At 39.4% G+C, this 16,717-nt stretch overlaps 1 protein-coding gene and 1 long non-coding RNA gene across 16 annotated transcripts in view; one reads left to right on the forward strand and one right to left on the reverse strand.

Moving 5' to 3' along the window:
- EYA1 (EYA transcriptional coactivator and phosphatase 1) overlaps positions 1-16,717 on the reverse strand; it is a 166,551-nt gene that overhangs the window by 73,989 nt on the left and 75,845 nt on the right. For 9 of the 15 annotated variants that reach the window (XR_012649824.1, XR_012649822.1, XR_012649823.1 and 6 more), the window contains 3 exons: positions 11,533-11,582; positions 9,993-10,120; positions 8,110-8,172 (listed from right to left, as the gene is read on the reverse strand). Coding sequence is in view for 1 of the 15 variants with exons in the window: in XM_075023440.1 (XP_074879541.1) it covers positions 8,110-8,172; positions 9,993-10,120; positions 11,533-11,582 (241 nt within the window). In the remaining 14 variants the exon portion in view is untranslated. The remainder of the gene's footprint in view (positions 1-8,109; positions 8,173-9,992; positions 10,121-11,532; positions 11,583-16,717) is intronic. The other 6 variants (XR_012649828.1, XR_012649827.1, XR_012649826.1 and 3 more) reach the window with 1 other exon arrangement.
- On the forward strand, positions 11,791-16,634 carry LOC142029109 (uncharacterized). Its single transcript, XR_012649834.1, has 3 exons — positions 11,791-12,526; positions 15,713-15,818; positions 16,295-16,634. It is a non-coding gene; the product is annotated as an uncharacterized LOC142029109 (long non-coding RNA).

Genomic DNA, 16,717 nt, shown 5'->3' on the forward strand with positions numbered 1-16,717 from the left:
CAAGGACTATGCTGAGCCAGCTCATACAATATAGAGATGTACAGCATCATTTGGTTTTGATAAAGGTTTTTAGGATAATTTCTTTCCAAGTGGATGTAAATGCCTCTTTTGCCATTGGTTTAAAAGCCTACTTCATGTGCCTTTGCACCTATCTGGATCTCAGATACCATTTGGGGGAAAACTTCATCAAAATGGAATTTCTGTCTCTACGACTCATGAGCAATACTTCCGTGCAACAATATTTGTAACTGAATGCTGTTTACTAGACATACTACTTTTGAAGATACGGGATAACATACATGAAATACAATGCAGTGCCTTCTTCATGGAAATGAGTTCTAGCTGCTGACAGAGGTGCTCACAAATTTTTCATAACAACTGTTCCTTATGTCTACTCTCTCAGCTGTTTTATTTCCTGAATAAATGAAAAACAGGATAAGAAAGGCTGTCCACATTATTCCTGATCTGGATACCCATTAGTAGGCTGATAAGAAATAAGCCCTATCATGCCGTCTTTAGGAACAACTATGACCTTAATGGACCTTTGCACCGTAGCTAGTTGGGAATTTAATAAAGATGGATAGGAACACAAAAGCCCTCCATTCCCCAAGCATTTTAATCAAAATGCCAGAAGATGACTGCCTATTTCCTTCTATCTGAGCCTAAACATCTTTCAAGATAATCAAAGCTTGCTATACAAAGAAATAAACTGAGAACAGCCATGGTTTTACCCATTGGAAATATTTACCATGTGTATTCTCACTGCAAAGGAAGGTTTCTCATTTGCCCAAGGCAAAAACTGACCTGCAATGGAGCATATTTCACCCCAGAATCACAGGGAAAGAGAGTTGCAAAGGCATTGCCTAAGGTTACAAGTCTGCCAGTCTATCACAGTAGCACATCAGTAATCTGTGTCTATCACGAGAGACGTATGGAGCCGTCCAAGGAAGCAAGGCTTTGGACCGGCACGGAACTGGCCCTGACGCATGCTCCTTAAGCATGCTCTGGATTTCAGCTCTCTGCATTTTCCACGACAATTAATGTTTCTGCAACGTGTCTTAACCTTTCACAGGATGACACTGGGCAATGAGTGGGAATGTTGCCACATCTACACAGAACATGGTGCAAGCTTGCCTGTAACTGTTAACAGCATGCTCGTGGCAGAGACCACAGAAAGTGAAACGGGAGAGTTCCCATTTCTGCTGCTTCTTCATCAAAACAGACCTTTACAGAGGTGCAGAATTATCAGACTTGCATTATAGAGACAGGCTCTGATTTTGCAATGTGCTACTAAGTTTTAGTGCTGGCAAAATCACTCCTGTAATAAAACAGATTATCAATAAGAAGTTAAAGAAGAAATCTAACATATTCCTACTCTGCAAAAATTCAACAGTTATTTAGAATTACTGATATAGATTTGGTTTATATAACAAGGAGCTTAAGAAGCTATGTCAACAGAGATAGTTTTCCTCCTTATTTTTCTTTTCTAGTCATTTATGAGATTCTAAAAACAAGATTTAAAAAGAAACTGCGTAAGAAAATGCAACAGATTACTAGAAAAAAATAGGAATAACCCACATACTAGCTCTAAATAAAAAGCACAAAAATTCTGAGATAGCCTAACTGCTGATGTGACATTATATCGATTGTCAAGGTACTTCTTCTTAAGATACTCAGAGCTTGCAAGTGCAACGTGCCCTGTTTTGTCAGCCATATTATAAAAGGTGGTTAAAAATTACTTACATGGCAGTTTCTGAACTCCACTCAGAGAGAGAACTTCAGAACCCACAAGTTCATGTGGTTGATTGGCCAAGTAACAACTTTCTGAGTTCACAGCTTGTCATGCAGTCACTGGTATATGTAGCAGTAAAGAGTGCTGAGGAATGAGATGCTAGCTGTTTTAAGTATGGATTTAAAGTATGCATTCCTGGCTGACAGCTCTCAGCGTTCATGGGGCATAAAGAGTCTCAACAAAGTAAGCGAGGCTTTTTGTTTGTTTATAGACATACATATAGATACAATTTCTAGCCCTATTTTGGTTTGTCTCAAGGTGACATCTTCAAATAATGTTAGCAGCCAAACACCAGGTAGATATCTTGATTAAGCATTTATATATCCATTACTATTCATACACTGTTTTGCTTGATACCATCCTCCTTCTGTACCCACTAGAAGCCCAAAGCTCATCTGAAAGCTCAAAGATAATTGTCACTAACAACGGGACAAAAATTCTACCTTGAATCTCTAAGCTGATGTTATTTTCCATTACTTTATTCAAACTCTCCTCTGTTTGTACTGAAGAATCTTGCAATTATAAACAGGTTACTAAAGCTTACAGGTTACTTATAAACAGGTTACTCAATTGTACTAATTCCTATCCAGGACATTATTTTCTCTTTTTATCACAGACTATCAAATCATCAGCTCCTGACCGTGAAACCAGATAAACTTACTTGCAACTGCTTCTGAAGGCAGAGGACTCTTCCTGAATCTCATTGTCTGGAAATTACCAGAAGGTAATTGCTACAAGGTAATTTCCAGCCTAAATTTATGTTTCGTTTTCAAAGAAAGTCCCTGCTCAAAGCAGCACATTCTAGTTCAAGCCCAGACTGTTTCCTGCTCTCCCCTCCTCTGATGTGAGGAGGCTTCAAAACTTCTGCAGTATTTGGGCTGCAGCTAACACCTAGCTTTCACTGCATGCACAGTTCCCCCACGACCTTCATCTTCCTCTTACGTTATGCATTACAACTGAAAGAGCTTTAACATCATTGCACCTGCTCATCTAGCAGTAAACCCCTTAAATTTACAAAGGAATGGCGTCACCACTACAAAGCAAAATCAGAAAGAAAATTCAAAGCCATCTGGGTGGAGACAAGTTTTGATAGTATTTGCAGCTGCTAATCAAGATTTAACCTGGATATTCATCTGACAAGTACAGTCATGGCTTAAAATAGTCTCATTCACTGCAGTTAGGAGATGAGAATATCTGAGTCAAACTAAGGTTCTTACCCCTTCACACTCACTTGGCAATTTATACTGAATGATTGTGTCTCTCCTGTCCAAATGGAGGCAGCATATATCCAGAAACAATCCTTTTTAGAGGTGTTATGGCCTATTTCCTTTTTTTTTTTTTGCCTTCTTAACTCCTAGATTGGGAATCTGACTGTGGCAACTCCCCTGCACATGTGTAACAGTACAAACATCCTCCATGTAAAATATCCGTACTCTTTAACCAAAGCCAGACAGAATGACCACGTAATGTCACAGTCCCAGCCATTAATGGCAAAGGTTGCCTTCAGCTACCTTCTGGGAACACGGAGGGCTTCAAGTGAACAGAGAGCATCATGGAGAAGTCAAGCCCGCTCTGCCATTTAGATGCCAGACTGAGACACGAAGACAGCAGCAGAATGACAAAGCGGGTGGGACCTTTCATAAGTGGGAAATAATATCCCCTATTTTTAGCCAGGGCCTGAACTCCAGGACTGCCAGATTTAAAGCGAAATTCACCTGGACAAAGAGGGCTAGCACCAGCTTGCATTCCGCTCCACCCAGCAGCAGCAGCAGCAAACTCCCCAGCTTGTCTCATCAAACCAGGCGCACAGGTACTTCTCTCACTGACCAGGGGTCAGATGGCACGGCTAACCCTGAACTGTAACCAAGTTTCATGCTTTTTTATCTACCTGTGATAAGCAAAACCCCTCAGAAGATTACAAGATGCAAATGCAAGTGCTAAATCATCAAGTCACAAGCCTCTGAAGTTGCTATGCTAAGGCTCTTCGTATATCACCCTATTGTCTATTAAGGTGCGATCTTAGACTAAGATGTTCTACTCCTGTTCCCTGGAGCTTCTGCTGGTGCACAGCAACAGCAGGGTCTGGATTTCCTTCTCATCTGTATTACTGGCCAGGCGTAGGATACTTCTGTCTTATGCTGCGCAATCATGCAGTTGCACACATGCAGATCACGCATAACAGGCTGGTCCCACTGGAGAGACACCGCACCTAGCACGATGCGTTGCAGTTACAGTTTACAGTGAAGCAGTGAGTATCTTCACAGGTTCTTGATGTCCCGCAGCCTGTGCAAAGCCACTGTGAGGCTCAGACACATGCAGAGGGTGCTCTCACACCACCACGCTCCACCCACAGTCTGGAACAGCATGTGTTGCAAACATGTTTATGAGAAGCTTGCAACAATAAATGATATTAAAATAATGGTGCTTCCAAGATGTTATGTTCTTTTTTCTTTTTTTTTTTAAATCATTTGTCATTTGGAGTATTTTCTTTCCCTGAAATGTCCGTGGGAACCAGCGTTGCTATTAACTTTTCACTTAAACGAGGTCCATCCTTTCAAGACAATGTTATGGGGGAAAACAAAATGGTGAAGCTTTCACAAACAGATGCACATACATACAGAAAAGACAATAAATACATAAATATTTATTATCCAGTCTCCTCCTCAAGACCTTGCAACAGGAGTTGCTGGACTGAGCCAACAGAGGAGTAGACAAGTTATTTCACTGGCCAAAAAACTATGAAAGAGGAATAATAGAGCATTATGCTACATGTGCTCAGAACAGACGGAAGGACTCTTGGGGAAGCAGGAGAATAAAAGCACAGATAAGACAAAGCATCTGGAAGGAAGCCAATGTAATACAGCAAGAAGAAGGAGGTAAAAAGCAGGGAAGAAAAGACAGTCCAAGTCAGCCCCTTGCCTTCACATAAATGGGCAGTGATGTGTATCTGATTTTTATCCTCCAGAAGTGGCAGCAGGTTGAAGATTATTACTAGCCCCTATGGACCCCTAGGTTGCTTTTGCCAGTCTGGGGCCTGGAACCACTGCAGTCTTTGCCTCTGGCCACACAACTGTCCGCTTGCGCTCTTCTGGGGCTGAGTAAAGAAGTTAGCATCTATAGTTCTTGATATTAACACCCTACTGAAATGCAAAGATTAGATTTACCTTTACTGCGCTATTATTTCAGGATGTCTAAATATGGAGTTATCCCTGCATCAATTCCAAGTTTCATATCATTAAGCTCTGCATCACAAACACAAGTCTAGAAACTTCAGCATACATAATTGGCAGAAACTCCAGAAATGAGCAATCAAAAGGTACCAGAACCCAAGCATCTCCCAAAGGAAGACCATTTTGTCTGATTGCCACCGCCTACCACAACTTTGCATCCCAAAGTACACAAAATTCTGAATAACTATTAAAAATTATAAATAACTTACACAAAATTATTTACTGTTAATAAAATCATTCACTGCCAATGTGCAGGCTTGATTGCAATACTGAAAGACTATGTTGAGTCCTACAAAGTACTGTTAGAATTCCAACGAATACTCAACGTATAATTTACTTACAGAAATCTACAACACGTGCCATAACAACGACTAGCTCATACCCTCTCTATGGATTTCAACATCTTACTCCACAATTACTTCAGAAAATACTGAAAACATTTTTTTTCTCCATTCTATAATATTGCAAATCAACAGCAAACATACTACACAGCGCTGCCTTTTGAAACCGTGAAGATGGATTTACGTTCACCAGACTTAAAACAACCTTTTTAATGGCTACCCATCAGATAGTCACGTAGTGGGGAGCTTTGACTGCCTTTGTGTGGGATCTCATTCTCATGTTGCAGCAGGTACTTAAAGAGTGAGAACCGTTTTTTTCCAAAGGAATTTTGATGTCCAACTCTCTTTGAAGCCTCCCTTCCTATGTGTCTTTGAAAATCTGATCTTCAATTTGTTATCCATCTTCCCTTCCCGCTTGATATGAAAATGCCTTCTCTTCTTCCTTCTGAACACTCAAAAATGAGGGCAGAAGCAGCACCATGCTCTGAATGTGAATGAAGTGTAGTTGCTTGGAAAACCACAGCTCCTTCTCCCAATCTTCATCTACACTTTTCCATTCCAGTTGCATTAAACATCATCATGATCGGCCACAGGCTTCTGTTTCTCACTCTGTGTCATTCGTCAGAACTGATATACATTCTTTAGATAAAAGTACAGATCCCTGTAGGCAGAAACTGGACGCAGTTGTCCGCTATGGAAAACAGCTCTGCTACTCCTTTCAAATTTATTGATTACTTGCAGCCTTTCCCCTCTAAAGTATATCTACCAATGTGGGCACTGTCGTTGGAATAGCCACTAGCTGTTTGATAAAACTTAATGAATGGCAATTTTATTAGCTTCTGTTGTTATTGTTTCTTTAACTCCTTCAGTATCAACCCACCACAGCAATTCGCTGACAAAAGAAGATTAGAGATAAAGCACGACTATGAACATTTTGATCCCTACTGCAATTATGGTTGGTTTTTTTAACAGATTTTCTTAGGCACCTTATACAGGGCCAAATTTTTAATGGTGTCCAGTGTCTGCTGTTCCCTACAACGGAGGGTATTTTGTGGAAAAACACTTAAAGAGAACATGGAAAACTCAAATGCTGCAGTATTTATATCATCAGTACCACCTTGGTGTGTCAGGACTGATTTTTCTGAGTGCCTTTAGCCAGACATTTTAGTGTTACCCCTCTGCATTTGATCCTGGGAAATTTCTGGCTGGTCAAAGTCTGTAATTTCCTTGTTACTTCCCCATCACTGGTTTGAAGACCATACTGCCTGGCCCAGAGAAGAGGAAGAAAAAACCCAAACACCAGCAAAGTAATTAATTCTTATTAGCTATGATTTTTTTTTTAATCAAGGTGTTAAGGAAATGCTACTTTTCCTCTCACCACATGTACATCCAGAGCTATGAAGACTGTCTTATGATCTGCTGCAAACTTAAAAGGATAGTGTTTGTTCTACAGAAATCATGATGCTCTAAAAGAATCCCATAGAGGAATTGCTATCTGAAACACAAAGTAGTAAATCTGACTCGTTTAAAAATGTTTAGCTAGAAGGAAATAAATAGCAGTCACCCAAAACTCCCTGTATTTCTTCAGCTGCAGTCCTCACCAGCATTACCTGGTCAGTTCGGCGCTACAGTAATTTTGCTCCACCAAAGTGAAATTAAGCGCACAAAGAGTTATTATATCAAAGCTGCATGCAGAGATTAAACTCAGACTCAATCACACAACTAAATACCCATACAGTGCTTTGAAAATTTACCACTAAGTGTGAAGCTAAAAATATTAGTTAGTAACAGTGAGCTATCTTTCAACCACATCCTCTTGTAGAACAACATCAGTAAGAGACATGTCTGAAAATGCGCCTTAGAGGAATTAACAAACATTTGTTTGAAACAGAGCCATTTCACTTTGGGACGTGTTTTTTTTTTCTTCTTCTTCTTTTTTTTTTCCTCCCCCTCATCTAGTGAACATATCCTGCACCTCAGGGTATGGAAACCTGCCGAAATCACAGCCATAGTCAAATCAAATTTAACATATCTTTACAAGTTATTTATAACATGCAAATACCTAGAGGCCCTTTTTCTCGTTCCCATGAAGGCCCCTTATGCCAGAAAAGGAGGGCTCTTTCATGTTAGTGAGAATGGGTGCGTAGTAGATTAGAAGCTGGTTTCAAGCATTATATTTAACATGTGAAGGTTCAGCAACCCACACCTCCACTCCACGTGCAACAAGCAAACCACACTGCAGCATTTTAAGAAAGGTGTTTGGCAAGCCCTTATGACTGCATCCTTACAATCTGCCACTTTTGTCTCAGCAGGATTCTGCTTCAAGAATCTCAGAAAAAATAATTTTACTTCACCCTTCATTAAAAAAAAATATGAAACCCTTGCTTCATTCACTCAATTTTTTCTTAAGCCTGTTTAGCAGCTCAAGGAACCCAAACCAAACATTTTCTCAAGATAAAACAGATTAACAGTAAAAATTCCACCTTCAGATTCTTAGGCATCTGCTTCACTCACAAATTTGGTCTCTCGACACACATCTGATTCAGAAATAAATTATTCAATTATGTTTCTTTCACAAGCTTTTCCTTATTTGTCACTTAAGAGCAATCAGAGACAGGAATTTTCAATTTAGAAAATTTAGGCCAGAATTGCCAAGCACAAGCTATTTCTCGGGACGCTTTCTGGACAACATCTAAAACGCATGCTGAGTGCCCACGCCTGCTGCGCCCACCGCAGCCACCCAAACCTGCGGGGGTCTGTGCGCTAGGGCTTAGCAACCAGTCTGCAGTGCTGAGGAGGGTCATGTCACCTGAGGGAAAATTGCAAACACAAGAAAACCGTTTGGCTTCATCTCAGAAGGTAAACATGTACTGCAAGTCATAGCTTTCTGGGTAGAATTCACCCCAAATTAATAAGCCTGAACTTTAGAACTCTAGTGTCAGATAAATAAGTTACTGTGGTTTAATTTACTTTCTTCAATAAGGTCTGATACCTACCTAAGAAGTTGGGATATTATTGCCAAAATTATTCGCTACCTGAGGTCAGTGCATGAATAGATACAATATATAGCTCATTTCCCAACAAAGTAATATTAAGCACTCCATTTTTCAGAGTGTATGCCTGCACACAGCAACTACTTAGAACAAAAAGTTGAGCCAGATGGTAACTGTCTTTCAGTGTTTCAAGGAACACTCCCTATTTTTGTGCTACTAAAGAACCTTCCAAGTTACACAGAAGGTACAAGAGCTGATGAAGTTTACAGCAAAGGCTTTCATGAGCTATTTGAAAGGGTCGAGCAGTTTTATCCTGTACCAAAACTGGTATATACCTGGTAATATGATATAAAAATGCAGTAATATACTGGGGCATTTAAAAGGAAGAGGACTCATCTGTGGACATGAAATATTTTTCTGCTTAAACTACATTAACACATTAAGCACTTCATTTTTTCTTTAAAAAGCTACTTTTTCTTTTTTTTCCAAAGGGCTTAAAATTTGATTGCAACCATACTTTTACAGCAATAGCAAAAGTAAATTATACACAACTCTGGCACAAATGCCTGTTAATCTGATAACCCATAAACCCTCCCCACTACAGAGGACTCCAATTAGAATGAATAACAGAGATGTTTGGGGAATCGAGGGGGGAACGACATCTGTTTGATTGACATGTGCCTTTCCTGGAAGAATGCAATGCATGTCCATAATCCTAAACAGTCTGACAGCACTAATATGACCCAGTTCTTTAGAAAAAAAGGCGTATCTTTGCTACAACAGTTGTTTAACTATACGTTTATACTGAACAGTAATATTGAAGCTGCGTGACTCTCTTTTCTGGTAATGCATTAAGATCTCTGTTCACATAGCAAGCCAAACGTTGTGTATGATCTTTCCTACTATTGCCATAGAAATGTTACAGGAAAGAGTATTTTTCGCTGCTTATTCTATAAACCCTTCTGTGTTTCATTGTATCTATTATTATATGTATTATATATGTATGCTATTACTGGCAAAGCTGTTAGGTTGTTCTGCTGTTAGTATTCTACTGAGAACAAACATAACTTATCAACTGCCTGACTGCTTCTTGAAAAATAGGTATCAGTTTACCCCATTGAATTACTACACCTGTTTGAATTTTGGCCACTCCATCAGAGCAGCAAGCTAGCCTGAGGAAATTTCAACACTCTGTTTTATTAGCCTACTTGACAAAACTTTCATAGCCTTAGGAGCTTGCAAAAAGTGAGAACATAAAGAAATATCGAAATAGTGAAAAAGACTGAAAGATTGCGTTTTGTAGTACAACAACTGTAAACGCCTCATTCTTTTTTCTCATCGCTAAACTACCCTTTCAGGTTTGGGGGATTTTTTTTTTAAGCTCTGCAGATACTACCTGCTCAGTCCATTCAAACTTCATGGAAGGAACATAAACCTGGAGTGAAAGCTATTGCTGAAACTTGATAATAGTAACTACCGATAAACATTGAACATCGTCTCTCGACACCATATTACATAAACACGGAACACCTAAAATAGTAAACCGTTTTCTCTGTATAGCTTGCTGACTGCAAGAACAGCAATGCAACAAGGAGAAAAAACAAACTATGAAACACTAAAAGAAAAGGTGGCTCACCTTCTGTGCCATTGGGTGTCATGGAATTATTATTTATATGGGAGTTATCGAGTTTTGGACCACTGGGGGATTCACTACTACCACTTAGTCGGCTATGTGGGCTGGCTAGATCCTGCATTTCCATAGACCTGAAAACAAGATGCAACTACTTTTAGTGACATATTCAACACGGATTACAGAGGAATTACCTCTATGAGATGCAGCCCGCTATTAATCAACATCCCAAAAACACTCAGTAAAAAATGAACAGCTTCTCCCAACTTGATCTTGTCTAGTGCCAATCTTATTTTGCAGCCCCACACACATGACTGAGCAGCTACCATAATTATTTTTGCAGCTTCTAACAGAATAAAATTTAGATACAAAGTACTGTACTTTAAACATTCACGTCACCTTGTATTTTTCAGATACATACAAAGACAGATTCACCAATATATGAAGACATATATGCTCTTAACAACAAATTAGCACTCTGCTTTTTCAAGATTTACCACTCAGTGGCAATATAATGGGCCTCCAAACCAAATAAAACACTTGAAGCAATTGTGGAAACCTATCATCTACTGACAGGGAATGAGATATTCCTGATGTATGTGTTTACTCTGGCAAACTACTTAATTGTTCCTCTGTTTCCGTTGAAACAAATGCAGCATTAAAACATTATTATGTCTGCTCACTTGTTTGCTTTGTGGATTACATAAAGCGTGCCCAATTGAAAAGGGATATGACCAACATACAGTGAATCCATATAGGCGTTAGTGTGCCTTAGCACTCTGCTGTATCTCAGCAGCTGTCGCTTAGTCAAAATAAGAAGAGAGCAATTCTGATTCAAAGCAAAAATTAAACGTTTATACAGTACACAAGCAGCTGAGTATTTCCGATTTGTGTTTTTAATGGCCTTAAATAAAAGGGCCATCACCACCATGACATATCCCTTGGCTGACGTTGGGGAAGCTTATGACTGAAGTGCCCCATCCTTCCGTTTCTTTACACCTAAAACTGTTGATAATGTTATTTGATGTACTCAGTCTAAGAAATTGCTCCCAGTAGAAATTTCACAGGTTACTGTGCCTCCAAGGCATCTGAACCAGTAATTTTTCGGTTTAACAGAAATGCTTAGGCTCTTTTAAAGACTATTAAAATTACATTAAAAATTCTTCCCATGGTAATGGTATAAATATCCTTAAGCCTAAGTGTCACTTCAGCTATGAAGTTTTCACATTTTAGCTGAGATTTTATCACAAGTTCTAAACATAAATCCTTCATTTTACATTTCATTACCTAAACCAATCTACACATAAAGAGGGATGATATTACAATGAGTTTGAAAAGCCAGTATCTAATAAAGTCAAACAATTTAGCGAAAAAGGGTACGTGCTCATGGTTTACAGGCTTGGTTGCACGCACGTAAAAGCGATGCTCCAGCACTTACTCAACTGCTTAATACGGAAAACAAGAATAAATATTTACCTATCACCTGAACTTAAAAAAAAGAATAAAAGGCTTGCAGAAAAATAGCGACTTTCAACCAAATCCTTACCTGCAGCTTGAGGAAACAGCAACATCTGAACTGGTTTGGGACTTCTGCACCTGTAAACCAGGGAAACAAACAGAAGCCTCTATTACTCCGCTTTACTGCGAGGCCTTAATTGAAAGAAAGGCTATCACCGCGGATGACAATTCTGTCCTTTAAACCCAAAAGGAGAGGAGGAGGGTGCGGTGCCCGTGAAAGGCATATTGTCTTTAAATTGAAGGCTCAACTGTTGTTTCCCCGGCAGGTCTCTCTCCCTCCTCCCCGCGCCGGGGGACGGCGGCCAAGTGACGGGATAGTGATTCATCAGGGGCCCGTGACAGCTGCAGAGGGGCTCACTCCTCCCACGGCACGGCACGGCACGGCACGGCTCCGCCAAGGTAACCCCGCCGCGCCGCCCGCCAAGGGCAGCGGGAGCCGCTCCAGCCCTGAGACCCCCAGCACCCTCCACCCACCCCTCTCGCCTCTTGTTATCGCCGGCCGAGTTATCAGTCTCTCCCTCCCATCCCCTTAGCCCTTGACAGCTTCTTGCCCTCATCACGTTGGCTTTCCTCTTCCTCCGCTCTTCGCCATCCTTGCTCGGCGCCTGGGCGACAGGGAACCCACCAGTCAGCTCACCCCCAAAGGCGAGGGGCGAAGCAAGCCGGAGAGGCTGACGCTATTTTTTGGGGAGGGACAGCAAGGGGCAGGTCTACCTAGGGTAAAGATCTTCAGTATATGACCAACAGTATTACACCGCCACCTCCAAAACGAGCCCATCTCCAACCGGGGCAAATGAAAATAAAAACCCCCACACGTTATTGCACAAAGTCTTACTCGTAAAAATTCCCGTCACTAATGAGACTTCTGATAAAGTGACTTAAAAGAACACGTCTGGCTAAATAAATAGGAGGAAGCTGTAGCATTACCTCTGAGGTCACTCATCAAGAAAAGGAATCTGGTTCCACTGGGAAGCCCAACAATAATTTTCCAGTTTAATAAAACGACTCCTTTTATAACTCAGGTGAGTAATAGATTTTCATATCCTATTAGAAAAACACCGTTGCTTTGCTAACAGCCTCTTCTCCATAGCCAGTAATGATTGTCAGCAGGTGATAAAATTCAGGTGAAGATACACTGCTAGACACTGTTAGCTTAAAAGCACACAAAAGCTTCTCCAGGCAAGGTATATATCCTCTTAATGTCTGCATTGAGAATCCTTCATGTGCGTTTCCATTCAACCTGAACTGACATCTCTTAAATGATCACAGAGCAAAGACAAGAGAGATGAGGCATTTTAAGTGCCATAAAAATCATCCAAGCAAATCCTATTTATGTGTCTGTAGGGTTGGGGGTTTTTTTTTTGTTATTTTTAATCACAGACAGAATTACTACTAGCAAGAGTAAACAACTGCTAGGGGCAGCCAGGCAATGCAGAACATTACAAATGATGTCAAGAAGCATGCAATAATGCATGCTGAAAAACATCAATCTTTTTATAACTGGGTACTTAAAAGTACTGTATAACGTGCTTTTCAATACATCGTCGCATGGCAAATCGAACTAGACGAGCAGATACATTCAGAACTGTGCATTTTGTTTTAGAGATTTTTTTTTCAGTTCTTTACCCCAGAAACTACAGCAGAGTGCCTTAGGATATGTTTCTGCTGTTACTTCTAAACACCTGGAAAAAATTATAGGTGAGAACTAAGTTTGCTTACAGAGCTATCTTCACTCTCTCTTGCACAGGATCCTTTAAAACATATCTTTTATAATAGAAAAATACTTCCTTTTACAAAGAAATGCTTTAATTAACTGATATTCTCCAAAGTGCCCTACAGTATTATTCATACTTCACTAAACTCTAAAATACATTTAATCCTCACTATTTCATTTACCCAAATTAAAAAAAATAGTAACTTCTACACACTTACAAATATAGAGATATATACACACACGTGCACGTGTGTGTATAGTGAGAGAGATTTCATTTACGGATTCATGGGAGAGGGCAAAAAAAAAAAATAATACAGCTCATTCAAAGTGAATTAAATATATACCTTATATGTCCTCTAACACTCTATGATTTGTGAAAGTTCATATCCACAATCTTCATTTTCATTAGACATACTTTAGATATATTCCTTTGTGTCTCAAGGATTATTTAAACCATGTGTTGCACGTTACCATATTTAAAAATGACTCTTTAATCAAAATAACTTTAAAACAACTAATCCTCACTTAGGCTGGTCAGCTGAATCCACAGAGTGGTCCAGGAAAAATAAATCTACTCTCAAGAATGCGAATGCAGACAACAATTAGACACAGATGTGAGTGAAATTAGTTACAGTTTACAAAATGCTACACTTCACATGCTTTCAGTTTTTTATGTGTAGTACAAAATTACAACGTAGTAAGGAACCACACTTATGACTACCAGTTCATAGAATAAAAACATTTCTGGGTGGCGTGTGCTTGCTCTCATACATTCTCCCATTTTGCCAACAGATTTCTGGATAATTGAAGTTCTGCAACATAACTCACATATCAAATAAAAAGTGGAAAAAAAAAAAAAAAGCAACAGCCTTACCCGGCCAGCCAAAGGGGCACATTAAAAAAAAAAAATCAAAAAGAGAAAAAAGGAGCTGTCACTCACCCTTCATACACTGCACTCCCCTTTAAACTAAAAATGCTTTATATGCTAAATGACATACACATTCTCCTTAATACCTCAAAAATATTACGGTGTATAATTTGATTGTTGTAAGTAATGTTCACATCTTTCTTAATACGGATTGCAGATCTGGGCGCTACATAGTACATGGCGAGAAAAAAAGGACAATGATAGCAAAGCTACTTAAAATTCATCCATTTAAGAATCTTAAATCAGTAACATCAAATTCTGATTAGTTAATGAGGTCTTTTAAGTTTGCCTTTTTTCTAATTAAATTTATAATTCTTCACAGATGTAGGTTTTGTTGATGTTCAATTTGTCTCTCTCATTTTGTTAAACCTCACATAGTACTCCACCAATCCATTGAATAGCCACATTAAATCTGTTAATACCATGCTCTTCAACCCCAGAAATTATTTCCAGAAGGCAAACTTGCTTTGAGAGATCATCAAACAAGACTTAAGGTACACATTTTATCACATTTTCCCTACCACAGAGCTCAGGATGCGGAGGAAAATTCATGACTTTTGCACTGTTTATTATACTTTGCTAAATTACAAATCAAAAGCATCTGACAGAAGATCATGTATGAAGCCAAAAAGTTAATAATGTTCTGTGAAAAGTAAACTGTAAATGGGAAGGGATTCTAAATTTCAGCAGCACAGAGCAAATAAAATGTAGGTACTTGTCTAAATTACAGCTTTTCCACAGTATTTTTGCTTGCTAGGAGCAATCTTTTTTTTTTTTTTAAATGGCTATAATTTAAAACATTTTTCCAGCTGAAAAGAAATTTTCTAAGTGAAAATAAGAAGTTAACCCAGAAAACTATAGCCAGCACATGCGCTTTTTCCTAAAACACGGTTCTACTTTAAAGAAGCAAATTTCAAAGACAATGGCAGTTTTCAAATCAGAGTGTTCCTCCTCAGGGGGGGAAAAAAAAAAAAAAAAATCTGTCATTTTTAGCAAGGGGTGGAGGGAGGGAGAGCAGAGGACTTTTCCCCCAACAGCACTCTTTGCCTCCTTAAAAGCCCTATGCAATCAGTATCTACAGACATAATGGCTTCAACAGCCAAAATGTTACAAAGCTAAAATGCAAATTGGCTACAAAAAGGCACCTTGCTGGCAACACGTGAAACTTGGTAATACTTTCACTCTTCCAATAATCCTATCGCTGGGCTCTACGTGAAGAGGTAGGGCTTTTTCACTAGATTCTCACATCAAAGACAAATTGCACTTATCAAACCAGAAGCAGGTAATTACAGTTATTTCATTTTTAATAACTAGTTTAAATTCTTCTGAAAGTGCTATCCTGCGTGCTCATTTCATACGCTTATGAATGAAACGTTTTGAAACCCCAACACTTTCTTCCGTTTAAGAAAGAAGTACTACAATGTGACAATGCTCCTATTATGACCAGCCATTTAAGAATGTCTTTCTGCTTTTCCAAGATTTTTTTGGCTCCCGAGAAATATTTCATACTTATTGCAACTCAAACAAAATGATTACTCATTCTTTTTTTTTCTTCGCTCTCCAAAGGCGAAGCGTGACTCAAGCCGTCTGTCACTGCGCAGAACTGCTGAGAGGGGATGGCTGCTCCTTTCCAGACCCTACCAGGCCTTGGGAAAACTCCGACAGCAGTGAGGTGCGGGGCTAAATACTGCGTGTCATGGGCTCGTGAGCAACATGTAGAACGCTGTGGGCATATGTGTTTCTGCACAGAGAAGTATACAGTGTGTATACACACACACATATATATTTACAGATAAATATACACGTTATTAGTCTATTCTACGCACCAAACCAGCAGTCTGTGTTCTGACAGATGCTTTGCAAACCGTCTCAGTACGGGACGGAAAAGAAAAGATCCTTTATATGTGGTAGCTAACCTTAAAAGCTTCCAGTGATACACTACACAACGTTTCCGCTTCTTATCTCAAACTTCTCTCTGTTATAATTTTTAAATTTCAACAAACTACGTGAAATATACTATCCCCTATTTTTTTCCCTGAAAACTTTTCTCTCTCCTGCTTGCCTTGTTTTTAAAAGTTTGATCACCAAAAAAACCCAACCACCTTCTAAGAGGCACTTTTAAATGCACTAACACCTTTACTTTTCCAGAATAAACCTTTCACTGCGAAGGGCAGCCCTTCCTCTTGTTGGTGTTTGTCAGAAACACGGGTGAGAGAACTGCATACTTGGGAACGTTTTGTGGGTCTCGGTTGCTCAAAAGCAAGATGTAAATTTAATGAGACTTCAAAAGGTCTTTGACTTCCTCGTTCTAAGATCATCGTTCTAAATAAGCCACCTAAAATGTCAATAAACGTCAAATATTTCAGTTGTGTAGATGTTTATTCTGTCATCTTGAAAAGTTCTCCTATGGGGATCTGCGTGTTTTCCTTGGTGTTTGGAAAATTTAAACATATTAAGCAAAAGGATTTCCTGCTTCAGAAAGCGCTGTCAAAACCTCTGTCAGGCATTCTTCCTTCCAATTTTTTTATCATTTTTCTCACGCTCTCATGTCTCTTTCAGAAGAGTCTACGG

The sequence above is a fragment of the Buteo buteo genome, chromosome 3, assembly GCF_964188355.1.
Source record: "Buteo buteo chromosome 3, bButBut1.hap1.1, whole genome shotgun sequence".
Lineage (NCBI taxonomy): Eukaryota > Metazoa > Chordata > Aves > Accipitriformes > Accipitridae > Buteo > Buteo buteo.